The sequence below is a fragment of the Rhopilema esculentum genome, chromosome 20 (assembly GCF_057945365.1).
Source record: "Rhopilema esculentum isolate cy_ngs chromosome 20, ASM5794536v1, whole genome shotgun sequence".
In the NCBI taxonomy this organism is placed as follows: domain Eukaryota; kingdom Metazoa; phylum Cnidaria; class Scyphozoa; order Rhizostomeae; family Rhizostomatidae; genus Rhopilema; species Rhopilema esculentum.
The window spans coordinates 10,661,914-10,677,207 of NC_142834.1; the positions used below are offsets into that span (position 1 = coordinate 10,661,914).

The 15,294-nt window shown below is 38.3% G+C and overlaps 4 protein-coding genes across 4 annotated transcripts in view; 2 read left to right on the plus strand and 2 right to left on the minus strand.

Annotated features, from left to right (window-relative positions):
• Positions 1-122: 122 nt before the first annotated feature.
• On the minus strand, positions 123-2,912 carry LOC135687493 (uncharacterized). Its single transcript, XM_065204063.2, has 2 exons — positions 2,217-2,912; positions 123-1,929 (listed from the first exon to the last, which is right to left on the minus strand). Exons 1-2 carry the CDS (start codon positions 2,760-2,762, stop codon positions 1,582-1,584), a joined length of 894 nt encoding a protein of 297 aa, XP_065060135.2. The 5' UTR covers positions 2,763-2,912; the 3' UTR covers positions 123-1,581.
• A 903-nt stretch (positions 2,913-3,815) lies between these two features.
• On the minus strand, positions 3,816-4,700 carry LOC135687504 (uncharacterized). The gene has a single exon (XM_065204077.2). It carries the CDS (start codon positions 4,698-4,700, stop codon positions 3,816-3,818), a length of 885 nt encoding a protein of 294 aa, XP_065060149.2.
• LOC135687492 (uncharacterized) lies at positions 4,629-9,871 on the plus strand. Its single transcript, XM_065204062.2, has 2 exons — positions 4,629-4,768; positions 6,884-9,871. The coding sequence occupies exon 2, from the start codon at positions 6,959-6,961 to the stop codon at positions 7,922-7,924; it is 966 nt and encodes a 321-aa protein (XP_065060134.2). The 5' UTR covers positions 4,629-4,768; positions 6,884-6,958; the 3' UTR covers positions 7,925-9,871.
• A 369-nt stretch (positions 9,872-10,240) lies between these two features.
• The window catches only part of LOC135687481 (structural maintenance of chromosomes protein 5), a 32,218-nt gene continuing 27,164 nt past the window's right edge, over positions 10,241-15,294 (plus strand). Inside the window, exons 1-3 of the mRNA XM_065204048.2 lie at positions 10,241-10,549; positions 12,863-12,924; positions 14,261-14,340. Of these exons, the coding sequence (XP_065060120.2) occupies positions 10,377-10,549; positions 12,863-12,924; positions 14,261-14,340 (315 nt within the window). The 5' untranslated portion in view covers positions 10,241-10,376. The remainder of the gene's footprint in view (positions 10,550-12,862; positions 12,925-14,260; positions 14,341-15,294) is intronic.

Sequence of the window (15,294 nt, forward strand, 5' to 3'; positions counted from 1 at the left end):
TTGAATTTTTTACACTTTATTGAATATTGGGGGCCCACGCCACAAAGTTCAAGAAGGAGGAGCGAATATTTAACACCCATAACAAAAGATTTTCTAAAAACCCTATTGTTTTCCAAAAAAGTGAGGGGGCCATGGCCCCCGCCCCTCTTCGTCGGAGGCCCTAGCTTAACGATTGATTTTGTAAATGATATTTAAATGAAACATTTCTTCCATATATACTAAATTGAGTTACTTACTGTTTGGTAATCATAAAATCCGACAAAATAAACAAAGATTTCAATTCAAATTTTATCATATTCGACTTTCAAAAATTTTATTATGTTATTTTTCCAAAGCAGAAGTAAATTTCAGCTTTCGCAAAGCGGAGACCGAGTGGTACCTTGATACCATATGGTAATGAATAAAAGCTATAAATTATGGCATAAATTTCAACCACAAAAATTTCTTCATGATATTCCGTGCTGGAAAAGAAATATAGAAAATAAATTGCAGGCACAAGGGGCACGCCCCTAAACTTTTAGGAAACAGATAAAAAAAACCAGAGCATCGGTCATTTTCTTCCTATAGACCGAAACATGGATATTATTTAGATGTTACAAAACAGATTCATTTTCTAACTTTGGTAACTTGTTAGGAAAACATTGATTGTGCAGAGGTTGACATTTGAAAAGAAGATTTCGTTTCAAATATATCTTTTAAAGAAAAATCGAGCAATTGTAAAGAAAAATTATTACGAGTGTGAATTTGTAACATTGAAATTATTGGCTTTGAATATGCACAATATAATCACATATTTTATACTTCAAATACTTGTTAAAATGAAATGAAGTGTCTCATACGATAATGCCATATAGAGACATATGTATTCAATAGCTTCTATTTTTAAAAGTTTTTAAAATATTAAATAGATGCTCAATAAAAAAATGTTTATCGTTTCGCTGTAAGCTTTATCTTTATGTAGGTTTAGATGAAGATTTTTGTTAAAACAGAAAAGGATAATTCGTAGTATATTTAAAAAACTATTATGTTTACGTTGGCGATTCACAGAAACGTATTTTAATCAAAGCAAGAGTCAACTCAAGGCCCCCTATTGTAAAAACTTTGATTCACCTGTCAAGGTCTTAAAAACTCTGGCCAAATGCATGTACCAGAGTATCTTGTCTCGATTTAGCTTTGAGTGAAATTAGTTTATATGTTTATAGCTGAGTTGAGAGTGATTCCCTTTATCTTGCTGCAAGGAATGGTACCTGCACAGCGGGGGAGGGGGGGGGGCAGCCGAAAATATTACTCCAAATACCCTTTTGAAATGAGTTTTTTTAAATTTGAGGAAAAAAGCTTGTGCCCCACCCAACATTTCTTACCGCCCCCACCATAATCTGCTTGATTTCGTACTATTTTCTCATTTCTTTGATAAATCCTAAACACGACATATCTTTCAGACTCCAGATGTTACCTAAGAATGTTCATATAGGAAACTTTGCGGCCACTTGAATGAAAATAAAGATGGTCCACCAAAGGAATTATTGAGTTTTGTGTTTTGAAAATTGCAGGATATTAAATGTTTACGGTTCAGCATCAGCATCAGTGATCCCTTTTGAATACCAAGCAACTACGGCTTGCATCACTATCTGTAGTTAGGCGATTTTTTTCCTTTACGTAAATCACAGCCAAACGGAGTAATAAGAAAATACAGCATAGAACCAGCATTGCCAATATGTAAGCCTGATTTCCACTCCCGTCTTTCCACTGTGCATATAGAACCTGTCCCAGGGCTACAATCACAAGGGCGTATTCTAAGAACAAAAACCTTGAGAAATGTTCGATGAAGTAATTCTCCAGAACAACCCAACCAACGATCAAGGAGAGCAAAACAGTCAGGGAAACTGTTGCGGCCGTGCTTTTACTGACACCACAGTCGTAGATAAGCATCTGGGAATAACAAAAATATAACGATTAAATACGAAAATTAACTTTGACCGATACACAGCGATGAACGTAATTCAAAATATATCCGTTTTACATAATTTTGGCGTAGCCATGAAGTAAAAAACCTTTCAAAAACGGGTCAGACTTGTAGTGAACCATTGTTCTATATGACGTAACAATCCCACTGGGTTCCAGTCCTATCTTTAATAAGCCTTTTAATAAAAGACATCATAGTATTTGAATTTTGTAAACAACTTCGGAGCTTACAGTATTCTTTAATTCAAACATACCCTGTTTAGACTGAAGCAGGTCGACATATCTTGCCACATTGAATAGAAAACGATTGCATTTGGAACAAACACGCGAGTACACCAGACATCTTTCTTGTTGTAGTTTCCCTCTGAATCGTTGTAACATTCAGCATTTGCACTTTTCAAAACAAAGAGCAAGCAAAAATTTAACGTGGAAGCTGTTACAAGGATAATAACAAATGGAGCGACTGTTGACAAATCTCTGGACCAAATAAGTCGCCAAACCACACTGCACACCCTTGCAAAGGAATACAAGACGAAGCATCGTAGAGGTATAATGTCTTCAGCATCCTGCCTGAAAACAAGAGTTAGCGTGTAGAGAATCCAGCAGCATTGGAAGAAATAAATTGTGTACCATATCGCACTGTCCGGTGCGTCGAGGTCGGTCGGATACCTCTGTGTAGCTTTGGCAACCGAAGTCGGGTATAATGCTGTGTCGTAGCCAACCAATGCCATCAACATCGTGACGAAAAAGATTACACTGTTAACAGTTATTGCCACTTTTTTTAACGGCGAAATGGCCATGATTGAGGATACAGACTTTGTTTGTAACGACGTTATTTGCAAAATGAAGGCAGATGGTTGATACCTGCCTTGGTTTGTCTTGCTGTTATTGTTGACTAGAACAATTATTCTTTTACGATAGTCACGTTCAGGACATCTTTTGTTTACGAACCTCTTACGTTTCTTGTTATGTAAGATGATCGGGGACTGGTATTGGGATGATGTCAAGAAATGTCTCTATCATTGGCTTAGCAATCGATTTTTCTAATTTTTAAACTCAAATTTCAAGGTTGGCCATTATGTAAGTTAGTTTAGGTCTACCACAAACTGTAAAGAAAAAGCCTTCTGGGGCCATTGGATCTCTCAGAGAATCGCTGGGAGAAAAATTCTATTTGGACTTTAGAGGTATTTTGTCCTAGCGTCTCATTATTTCCTAGTCAGCTTCCAAAAAATCCCATCGGTTAAAGTAATCTTTCAACTTAGAATGATAGAAGGGGGAAGTTTGAATTCTAATCTTTCTATTTCGAATCTTTGAATAGGGTGCCCCAATCAAATTTCCGTATCGATTCTGACCAGCATGTTTAAAGGCTATAAAATTGAATGTTTGCCTAAATTTCATTCAAATTAAGTTCATGGCTGTTGCTTTGTTGTAAATGTACCAACAAATGAGGGGAAGGTACAAGTCCCATGGTTTTACAGGAACCCCAGTAGCAACTGTTTGAATATCTGTGGTTGTTCGGCAGAAAGAAACTGATATGCAAGGGTTTTAGTGGATTTCCTCGATATTTTGGGGGCAGCATCAAATTATGGGCGACCGACTCGACAACTTCCGTTTGAAATAACAGTCTACCAAACCAGAAGAAAAGAAAACATGACAAAAAATAGAATAGAGCTCTTTGAACACCATATCAATTAAAAAATATTTCATTAGCAAATTTACATCGTTTTTATCCTTAGCGTTTACAGCAAAATAATTTGGTTTAATCAAAACTATTTCTATAATTACAGCAAACATGTCACAGTCAATCTTTGACAGTTTGGGAACTCACTGACCCCATGACTTGAAAATTTCATTTAAATTGAAGCAGACATGTGGAACATTACAATCTCCTCTCTCTTTGGTTTTCTTTTTTCTTGAACAATTATCAAAGCAATTCTTGCAATGAAAAACACCGCGGATACTATGAGGCAGACAAGCACAAATGACTGATTTCCCTGTCCGCCTGTCCAGTGTGCCTTCATGACACCACTGAGTCCAACAATCAGAACAATGTACTCAGCAAAGACGAAGCGTGTGTAATCTTGTAGGACAAAATTTTCCAGGATGAACCAAAAGACTGTGACACACAACAAGATCGCCAGAGCTGCCGTGGCTGACTTGCTGGCGTCAAAACCAAGCTGATAATGTAGAGTCACAACAAGGTTGATGCAAGTCGCAATCGTAACCCATGCATTGTAAAATATGATACCATTTTGTACCAGAATTCTTACGCACCAGACATCGGCGACAATGGGATTCTTTTCGTTTTTGAGATAGTCATGAAGGCTTTTTGATGCAGTGGAGACGCAGGTAGCGAGTGAAATGACAGCCCCAGCTAACAATGCCAGTGACAGCCCAAAGATTTCGCGAACCCATACTAGCACCCAGCATACGTTGCACACACATGATACAGTGAAAGCAACGTACAATGTGGCGGGAAGAATGTCGGCTGCATTCGATCTGCAAATCAGAGTCAGCGTGTACAGCACCCAGGCCATCTGGAAGGCGTAGATGAAACCCCATATTGCGAAGGTAGGCCCACTTGGAGTTATTTCAGTAGGATACTCACTGGAAACATTACCAATATTCCTTGGGAACAGTGGTGACTTGATGTTTGATAGGCCATTAAAAGCAAGAAGGCAAATAAAACAGACTACGTTCAAAAGTATCAGTGTTTTCTTGGATCCTGGCACTGCCATTTCGGTTTTCACTTTCACGTTTTGCAGCGTTCGGCGTTAACACAAGCGTCCAAATGATGGTTAGAAAGGTGAACTGTTTTTATTCCTACTCGATTATTTCTCACGCGAGTATAAGCTGTTGCATAAGTGATTATGCAATTTTGGAAATGGTGATGCCCGCATAACCTGATGTAAGCCACTAGCCTCGATTCTAAAATGATTGTTAATATTAACAATGCTTCGATCAAAGGCCACTTCTTTCAAACACCCCCCTCGAATAAAGGCCCCCTATTATATTTTTTTTCAAAAAAAACGCCCCCTCGAATAAATGCCCCCGTCTAAACATATTCGAAACACACAGAACAATATACTACCATGCTTCTTTAGCTTTTTTCGTGAAATAATAAGGACATTTACGATATACGCCCTTCTTTCTAAATTTTAACGTTACAGTTGGAAATTTCGCCTTTCTTTTGAAAAGTTCCTTCTCTAAAACTTCCGAGTAGCGTTTATAACTTCTGGAACCAGACTTATTTAGTTGTTACTCAGAGTTTCACGCTAAGTGCGATCATCATTAGATGTTTTCTAAACATATTGCCCAGGAAGAGTGAAAAAGTTCAATAAACGCCCCCACTTTTAAACGCTCCCTCGAATAGATGCCCCCTAAATTATCAAAAAATCTATTAAACGTTTAATCGAAGCACTTCGGTAGAAATTTCTATGGCTTTTCATTTGGGAGAAGGGAAGGGAAAGGTGTAGAAAATAGCATTTTGTGACCGTTGACGTAAGACCACGTGACAGGGGAGGTAGGGAGTAAGAGTTTTGTCGCACGCGTTGAAGAAAAAGGATTCAAGTTAAGCTTCGGCCATCGTTTTAAAATCGTTCTATTTGGAAACCGGTTCTGCAACATAGTTGCAGCGGGGGGGGGGGTTTGGGGCGGAGCCCCCCGGAATTTTTTGGACCACGCCCTTCAAACATTCGCAAATGCGGGAAAACGCCCTTTTTGCAAAATTTTCCCCCATTATTTGATTCATGTTAGCTACGGTTAGAATTGTTTTAGAAGTATTTTAGAATTGTTATTGACACAAGCATACAGTATGCTACACCCCCCCCCCCCCAATGAGTTTTACATCGTTTTTGGACAAATCTCGAGGATCATATTTAGAAAAGTGGGTGGGGTCCGGACCCCTCTATTCCCCCCCCCCCCCTTTTGATACGCCACTGGTAGAACATCCAGATTATGTTTGAGATTGTGGCCTTTCTAGCCGTTTAATTACACGAACATCTTGAACATAAAAATTGGCATGTCAGAGTGACTTAGGCCAGCATTTTCCCCACAAAGGGAGAGGGTTTTAAGGAGGCCCAACGCGTGCTAAACTTTCAGTGCCTGGGTAATCAGATTGTTTTCATATTGTTGTTTTCATATGGAGTAGTTGGCAATTTTCTCATTAAATGAGGAGTTACGATGTTTTTCATAAGAATAACATAGGTCTTTTCCCGCATCGACATTTTTAAGAAATTTTCGTTTGAGTCTGAATATGTTCTTAAAGTATTCTTAAATTTTTCAAAATCAGACATGGTTTCAGGGGAACATCGTTCACCCTCGAATAGAAACCATGCTTTTTGAAAAAACGAGGTTTGTTAGAAAAGTGATTCTTTTTTGTGAACATCGCAAAACAGACAAATGCTGAAAAATAAGACAGTATTATGCGAGCTGGGACTGAGCAATTTACTAATGATATGCTTAGAAATTGGTTGATTCTGAGCCTGAATATTCTAAAAAAATATTCTTATAAAGAGAGTGTTTCAATGGTACAACTATGTATTAAAAATGCTGTTCAATTTCTTCATCTTTCAAAATTCCATTACATACAATGTTGAAGATCAACTGATACATCAAAACAAAATTTGAACAATACTTATTATCTAAACAATATTGTCTTCTTCGCGTATTATTTTTCCTCAACGACGTAGGCTGCACGATTTTTTTAAAAGAAAAAGGCGGAACTAGGTTTGCTTCACGACGGCTGTTGTCAAAATCACGTTACATGCCTTTGCTCATTGTACTGACGGTCGAAAAAATCATAAAGGGTAACTCCATGGTATTTACCAAACAAGTATAAAAGGTCTTTTGTCTGTACATATTTGCTTATATTGTTTGTGATTTAGAATGGTTTTTTAAACAATTGTTATTTGAATTGTAGACATTGTTTGGTTTGATATTGAATTCCTAACAATCTTTGAAGAGGAAAAGAAAATGTGGCCTAGCCGGGCCGACTATGGAAGCCGATGCAATCCAGAAGAAGTTGGATTGTTACATTCTCACCGCGAAAATTTCGAAGATAAATGCGAACCAAATAACTGCAAAGGGAAAGGTTAACTGTAATAATGAATTATCAACGTCAACTCTAGCTCGCATATCGGATATCAAACGCCTAGATGAACGGCTCTTGACAAGGCTTGATTACTGGATATATGGCCAATTATCAACCGACCTTAGCGGAGACTTGTCATTTGGAACCGTTGCGAATGATTCGGATACGTTACAGACATGGGAGTTTAATCTAAAACCAACAGAAAAAATGGATGGGGCAAAATCGTCAGATACTTTAGGAATTCATGAAAACCAGGTTGCTAGATCTTTGAGCTCCGTAAAGCCAAGATCAGCTGAGCCAAAACGTTCCAAACCATGGAGAAAGGGTGTAGGTCGGAAGGAACCTGAGAGCATTTCTATGTTCGCATATAATATTAAATCTGGAATTGATGACGATAGCTTATCAACAGGTGCAATATTAAAAAAGCACATGGTGTCCAAATTTGGAACTTTGAATAAAAGAAGGTTGAAAATGTTTTTTACAAAAGACAAGGAAGACGAGAACTCTGATGCCAAAAGTAGAAAGAGTGTTAAAAGTCAACCAAATATAGACGCAAAATCAGCTTCAGTGAAGCCGAAAGCACTATTTAAACTAATGAAAAGGGGCCAAAAGCATTCCTTGGCTGAAAGCCCCGAGGTTGACAATAACATTGTAGGTCTTCGTAAGAAAGCAGGGACAAGGCCCAAGTCAATGATGTATGACTTTGACTTCGATGATATCACAATTACAACCAAGAGTAGCTCAGATAGAGACAGTAATCTACCAGAGGATGAAGAATGTAAGCGGAAAACTTTTAGAGAGAGGTTGAAGAGCATGCCAATCTTTTATGTCCCTTCATCTAAAAAGGACCGAATAAAGATTTTTAAATAAGAGATATAACATTGCAAAATAATTGATATATAATGTTGTTATTGTCACTATTAAGACGAACAAAGTAAGAAAAGACACTGGAGTATGATATCAAAAATTGTTGATAAGTGGCATGTTTAATCTTTTCGAAAGCACATATCGATTTGCATGCACTGCCATTTTCTTCTGTTTGATTAACTTCATATTATGTATATTTTAAGTTACATATATATTTGTATATCTAATATGATACATATTATATGAGTGTCATACTTTCCTAAAGCATCAACGTTTTTCTTAGGATAAATTTTAAAGGTTGGCCTGTTTGTAAAACATAGTTGAAATCGTTTTGTGAGTGTACAATCTCATTGAATAGCTGACATATAAATCTTTTATCAATTTTTATGGGTATTATCAAGAAGACATTGAATTTCAGTTGGATGCAATTTGCTGTAGCAGGGAGACCTCTGATCCTCTTGTAGCACGGTGAACTCTGGATATTTGTTTTGTTCTATTCTTTTCCTAATCTAACTGAAGACAAAAACATACAGATTAGCTTGATATAAGCATTTTTCTTCTCATGAACTTGGATCTCAGTAATATTACTTTAAGCTGAACAAACCAACTCATATGCTACGATCTTATATTGGTTTCTTAGATTCAAAGTTCGCATAGCTTCAGAATGACTATTCTCAATGCTATCATCTTGTTCATTTGCTGTAAAAATTACAATCAGAACACTTACTGTTCATTTGAAAAGGAGCCCTAGAAAATGTATCCCTTTAAAACATTTAATAATAGATATTGGCGTTACAAACTCGGAAGAAAAATGCATTTAATATCGACTTTATGGCAATTGGTAGTTAACGATTTTAGGTGTAAAGGTCTTGACTTTAAAGTGGACTTGACTTTATATAAAGGTTTTGCCGAGAAAAATTTTGTGAAATCACCCACGATGGCCTATTTTGTCGGCATAAAAGGCCTACCGTTCCTTCTTGTAATGCAAAATAAATATGTAGACAATTTCAGAGTAGCGAGCTAGATCTAAAAAATTTATTATTTTCTAATATATTTCTTTTCAATATTCTTCTAATCTTATGATGTAATCTAAATGTTAATCATACGAGTATAGTCACATTGCCATAGCCAGTTCTCTTTTTGAAGGCCAGCCCTCATGATTTCACAATGTTTACGATATCCTTACCTTATTTATTGCCAAATCATTAAAGGGAAAAAATCATTTATTCATTCATTTAACGCGGTTGACAAGCACAGTAATTTTTTATAGAAAAAATGAGAGAGGTAGATTGATTGATAGCTAGTACACAAAGTCCTCTTTCTAGGTTGTCTTTTTGGGTCTTCCTGTTCTTCTTGGTGTCTTCTCCTTTGCGTCATTCAACTTCTTACGATCTTCAGCATCTTCTTTTTCGCAGCCTTATTTTTCGAGACCTTTTTTGACGACGTAGGCGATGTTGTGCTATGGTCTTCCTTTTCTCATTTTTCTTCGAGCTTTTGTTTCTTCGTACTTCTCCATGCCTTGTTTCGCAGGTCCTCCATGTCTCAAGGTATGCCCCAAAAAGGCACAACTTCTTTTGTTCACCTCCTCGCTTCTCATTCCTGCACCAAAAGCTCGGTAGACATCATCGAATGACATTTATCTTGGGTAGAAATTCTTGGGAAAAAAATCGGTGAATTGAAATTTGATTTTGATGCTATCTTGCTTAAAGTTTTTAAAAGTAGCACAGTCCTGTTCTATATAACCAAGCGCTCGTTTGGGATCATTTGATGGATTGGAAGGCTATAAATTTTCGGAGGCCCAATATGCTAAAAGCCAAAGTAAGATGATTTTTATCGTGTTTTGCCCCCTCAACTTCCGCGACAAAGACAGGTAGACGTAGACAGTTGGTCTCAATCAAATTAGAGCTAACTTTTTGTGGCACAAAGCCCTCGAATTGCCAGAATATATAACAAAAAGTTGATATGCTTCATTGAGGGGGGATGCAAGTAGCAAGGGTAATCTCCTCCACAGAGGCTATTGAGGAGATCAGTGTTGAGGAGGGAGATGGGGATTGAGGAGTGGTGAAGCTGCGGAGAATAGGAGGGAAAGGGCGGAGGAGAAGAGGAAAGGAAAAATAGCCACTATTCTCTTCCTTCTTCTACCTCGCAGCCCTTCCACTTATTCTTTTTCTCCGCAGTTCCTTTTATCCTATCCTTTTTATCCTCCCTATCTCCCTCCCCAATGCTGATTTCATAAAAAGACCAATAGCTTCTGCTGCGGAGGAAAGTATAGCAAGGGTAGAAAAGAGGCTGAGACTCGTGTCGGGGTGGCAATGAAATGGCGCGAAATCAATCTTATTGACATGCGCACATTTGGTTATAGGATGTTCGGGAAGGACAGATGAAATGTAGATAGTTGTTAAGATTTTACAACGATAACGTAACGATTCACTTCGCTACAATATCTAATCGCGAGATGAATAGAAGGTCCAGTGCTGCTACGCAAGATAGCGGAGAATCAAGCCGGGCGAAGCAAAGAAAACTGAATGTGAATGGACACACGTTGATGAATGGATCCGTCTCCGGGACGAAGGGAGACGCCGAATATTGCCATGGATCTATTGTCAGAGTTAAACTGATCAACTTTTTGTAAGTCTACTTAATGAATTAAATCAGCCTTGACAACCCCCCCCCCCCCGATTTAAAACGTCGATGTTATCCCTTTCATACACAAATTCCGGCCACACGTTAATTTGTTGTCTGTTCCTCGTGGCCTGACTCAAGACCAGTCCAATCTCCCATAGTGCTTACAGTAAATCGTCGAACTGTCCTTCCTCGTATAAGCCCCGCCTTGTATAAGCCCCAACTATGATAGTAAAAGAAATTGATGACGATGAGCCCCCATCCTCGAATACACCTCAAAACTAACATGCCAATTTGTGTGTTTTAATAAGCCCCCACATAGAGGCTTAACTAAGATACAACATAGATAAACAGAGAGGAACTTTTTGCTGAATTTGAAATTTTACCTACTCAACTTGTTGCCAGGCATGATATTTTCAAGTATTAAAATGTCTGCAGTCTGATAATGACATCTTTGTAACAAAGCCTGATGAAAGGTCAGGAGTGGTTATTTTGAACAAAAAGGACTACATCTGAAAAATGGAGAATATTCTCATTGACATGGAAAAGTTAAAAAAACTGGGTGACATCGAAACACAGGATAAAACGGCTAAGCTAGAGCAGAAACTTCAAAAACGCCTTTTGGAGAAGGTTAACTCAAAAGTGTTGACCAACAAAGTTTACGACAGGATAAGACCTACATTTTCACAACATCGACAAGTGTATGGCCTCCCTAGAATACATGAGCCGAATGTTCCACTTAGACCTATCTTGTCTATGATTGGCTCAGCACAACATGAATTGGCTAAGTGGCTTTCTGATGTTTTGGACCCTGTTCTTATAAAATATTCAAAACATTGTATCAAGGATTCTTTTAGGTTAGCTAAGTTCATGCAAAACTTTAGCATAAAAAATGAAACACCTTTCATGTTTTCTTTTGACATAAGCAGTCTTTTCACAAATGTGCCTTTGAGTGAGACCATCAAAATATGCGCCGTTGCTTTGTACCAGAGTGAGCTTAATAGCCCACCATTCCCAGAGGAAATATTCATTGAACTGATGGAAACTGCAACCAGGGGCGAAACTGCACTATTTTCATTAGGGGGGTATGAAGCTTAGATGCCCGACAAAAGGGCGTGGCATGCTTGATGAAAGGGCGTGTCATACATGAACTTAATTTTTAGAGAACATCGCCTCAAGGGCTGAAATCATCGGGAAGTCCGAGAGAGTTTAGACTCAGGCTGTTTGTTTAAAGTCAAGAAATATGCCTCTAGTTTTTCTGGCGTTGACTATAAACATTTGTTTCCGAAAAGCAAGCATTTGTAAGGTCTTTACTTTCTAAATCACCTAGCTATTAAGATAGCAATTCAAAAAAGGGGATTGAAGTGGGGTCTCAATTTTATCAAAGTGGAACACCAAAACACAGGTGGGGGGGGCAGGGGCTTGTCAAGGGAAAATTTAGAAATCACAAACAAAGATTTTGTAAAAAGCTCTCTTGTTTTGCAAAAAGTAGGGGGAATGGGTATGCACAGTGTTCATTTTCTTCTTGCATCAAACACACTTTACTTTCCGTCTATACTTTCGCTGTCGATCAATACTTCAGACTTCATCTTGAGGCGAAGATAAACATGTGCCTGTCGAGCTCGAGACAAAAGCACTGATCAGTGGACAAAAGACAGAAATGTATATATATGTTGCTGTTCCTAGCCTCGTTTCTGTTTTGTTTTCCCAACTGGGAGGAGATTTAAAAAAAGATGGGGGAAAAACCAAGCTAGGGCAAAAAGTAGCAATAAAAGTGCGATCTAAAGAACATTTCCAGATTTGCCCGACAGATACACTGGCGGTCATAAATTTGCCCGACAAAATCTGCTTTTTTGAAGATTGGGGGGGTGCAGCACCCCCAATACCCCCCCAGTAGTTTCGCCCCTGACTGCAACATATTCAGTTGAATTCAGTTTTAGCAATGAAATGTACCAATAAAAGGATGGTGTTGCTATGGGTAGTCTCAAAATTGTTCAGATTTTTCATTTTCACCTTAGGACTCCATTGGTAACATTCTCAATAGGCAAGTGGCACTGATTGGTCAACCTCAACAGTCACGTGCTTACGTTTCTGATTGGCCTATTTTGATCCACAACTGGGTATATATATTTCCTAGTGTAGAGTTGTCAGTCTATGTTCTGATGTTTTAAACTCTGAAGAGTGTCAGACGAAAAGCTTCAGTTTACTCAAATGTTTGCCTTTTCAAAGCCATTTTGGAAATTATTCTATTATTTTGGGCATAGATGTGTTGAATCAGATTATCTAGCACCATTTTATTGGCTTTTGTTTTCATGGCAGGACATATGATGATGTGGAATTCACTCCAGGTCCTAATCTTAATGTTGTTGTGGGTCCAAATGGTAGGTATTCAATGTCAGGTACTTTATGCTACATTTTTTCATTCTAATCAATGGTGAAGTGGTAAAACTTTAGTACTTCGAATTATAATGCAAAAGTTAAAAACCAAACCAATGCTTCACTGCCTTAACTTCAGAAATATAAAAATAATACAGGGGTGGACAATGGCATTGAAAAGGTGGTCTTTCGGTGGGGGACCAGAAGCTCTTTCTGTGGTCTCCTGCATACAGACCCAAGGGTATGTGGTTCGAGTGCCTGGCATGACCAAACTTTCACCCAGAGCGAGGGGAGTCTCCAGCTCTCTGTAATTCCAGGCATAGGAATCACAAGGTGTGGTCACATCAAGAGGAAGGACCAGGACACTGCTCAATAAGCATAAGCTTCTCAGTGTCCTAAAAACTACCTTCGGATGCTAGGTAGAAACAAATACAAAAAATGCATGCGACCAGTTGGCTCCCGAAAAGGAACTCTGACAACAGGAGTGGACATTTCCAGAAAAATTCGGTCCCCCAGCAGATGAGGTCTCTTGCAGAGAAAAACCTTTTGTACCAGGTGTGCAGGAGACAGAATTGTCCACCTCTGTAATATTGTGAAAATGTAGAAAAATGTAAACATTTTTTCTGTTTTTGGTCACATGCAATAATCAACAATAAGACATCTGAAATACATGCCAATCTTTAGAAAGCATATGTTTCAAAAGCTACATAAACTTTCTAAGGCAGTTCAGGCCGGTGAGTGCTCGGTATATTTCACTTATACAGAGCCTTGGATGAGACAAGTATTGGCATCTAGAACTACGCTGAGGTTTAAGAAGCTTAAATCAATTACTCGTTTGTGTAGGTAGTATAACCCTGCAGCTCAAAATTTTAGGAAGAACAATGTCATCATGCTTCCCACCCCCCCCCCTCTCCCACTGCACCACTGATTCTAATGTTGAAACAAGGTCAGGGATTTTAGCAATTTTTCAGCTGAGGTTCTATTCTCTTACAGTCTAGGCCCCACTGACCCAATGATTGCGATTATGCATGTTTACGGTGAATTTTTCTCAGAAATTAAGGTGTTCTTTGCTAAAAAGTAATGAAATTGATGCCCAGCTTAAGCTAATTGATGTAAGGTGATTACTAAAACCCTATGGCATGAACTACTAACGGTAGTATATCCACAAAGTCGGCAAAGTCTGTGATTTGTTTCTTTATACCTAGTCATGCAAGTTAGCATTATCATCTAAGAGTAAATCTTCTGAATATGTGACTCCAAATAAAGGCTAGTATTCTGCAATTTAGCAAGATAAGAAATTATATATTGATTATTGCTTTTTCATCTTACATTTTGTTATAGGTACAGGAAAATCATCAATTGTTTGTGCTTTGTGTATTGGCCTAGGAGAGAAAACAGCAAAACTTGGCAGAGCAAAAGAGGTAAGTTGGTTTAGATCATAAAGTTTTTTGTTTGTCATCTTTATTCTATTCAGCTGTAGAAGTAAGGCTGGAACCAGGGGCAGATCCAGCCTGAAATAAAACATTCGCACAGCAAGAAAAACCAACTGGGGTCTGGGGACTGAAAGCCCCCAGGTTGTTCAAGGCAAAGCCCTGCTAGAGGTCCAGGGGGCAAAGCTCTAGGAAAATTTTATGTTCTACCAAATTCAAAGGGCTGAAATTTGGTCAGGAAATCAAAATTGGAGATCTTGCTTTTGCCTATAGTGACATTTAAGAACTTGAGTAAATCTGTTATCATCTGTATCATACCTTGCAATTAAAACCTTTTAGTAGCAGTTCTTGGCTTGTGTACTGTGTCAGAGCCATCATTGGCGATGGGCTCAACAGCGATACATTCCCCAGCTCATATCTAGCCACAAACCTCTATATTCTCTCATTATCACAGTTATCAATAAGATTCTTGATCTTCTCAAGATAAATTTCCATTTTCAAATTCTTACATCCCAGAATGAGTGCTTCTCTGGTTGTTATCACACAAAATTTTACTGGAAACCATACCATCCTCTGACATTTCTTTGTTTTGGTACATTCTATATGGTATTGATCACATTGATTTTTCCACAGCCACAATCTTCGCAATTCACAAATGGTTGATTGACTCTTCTTTACGATTTTCCTATTAAGGGGCTAAGCTAGATATCATATTTCGCACAAGTTAGCACTCATTTGGCACACTCAGGAATGCAGGCACATTCCATGAACTTGGATGCTCCTTATCTCTCTTCTGACAATGGAGGCAGGCAATAATGAAGTCATCGTTAGGTGGATTTTGCCAGAATTCGCATAAGCTTTTATTGCATTTGGAGATTTTTAGTAATAGGCCAGATTAATTATTCCTTGATGGGAGGGGGTGGGGCTACGACCCAATAAGCAAGT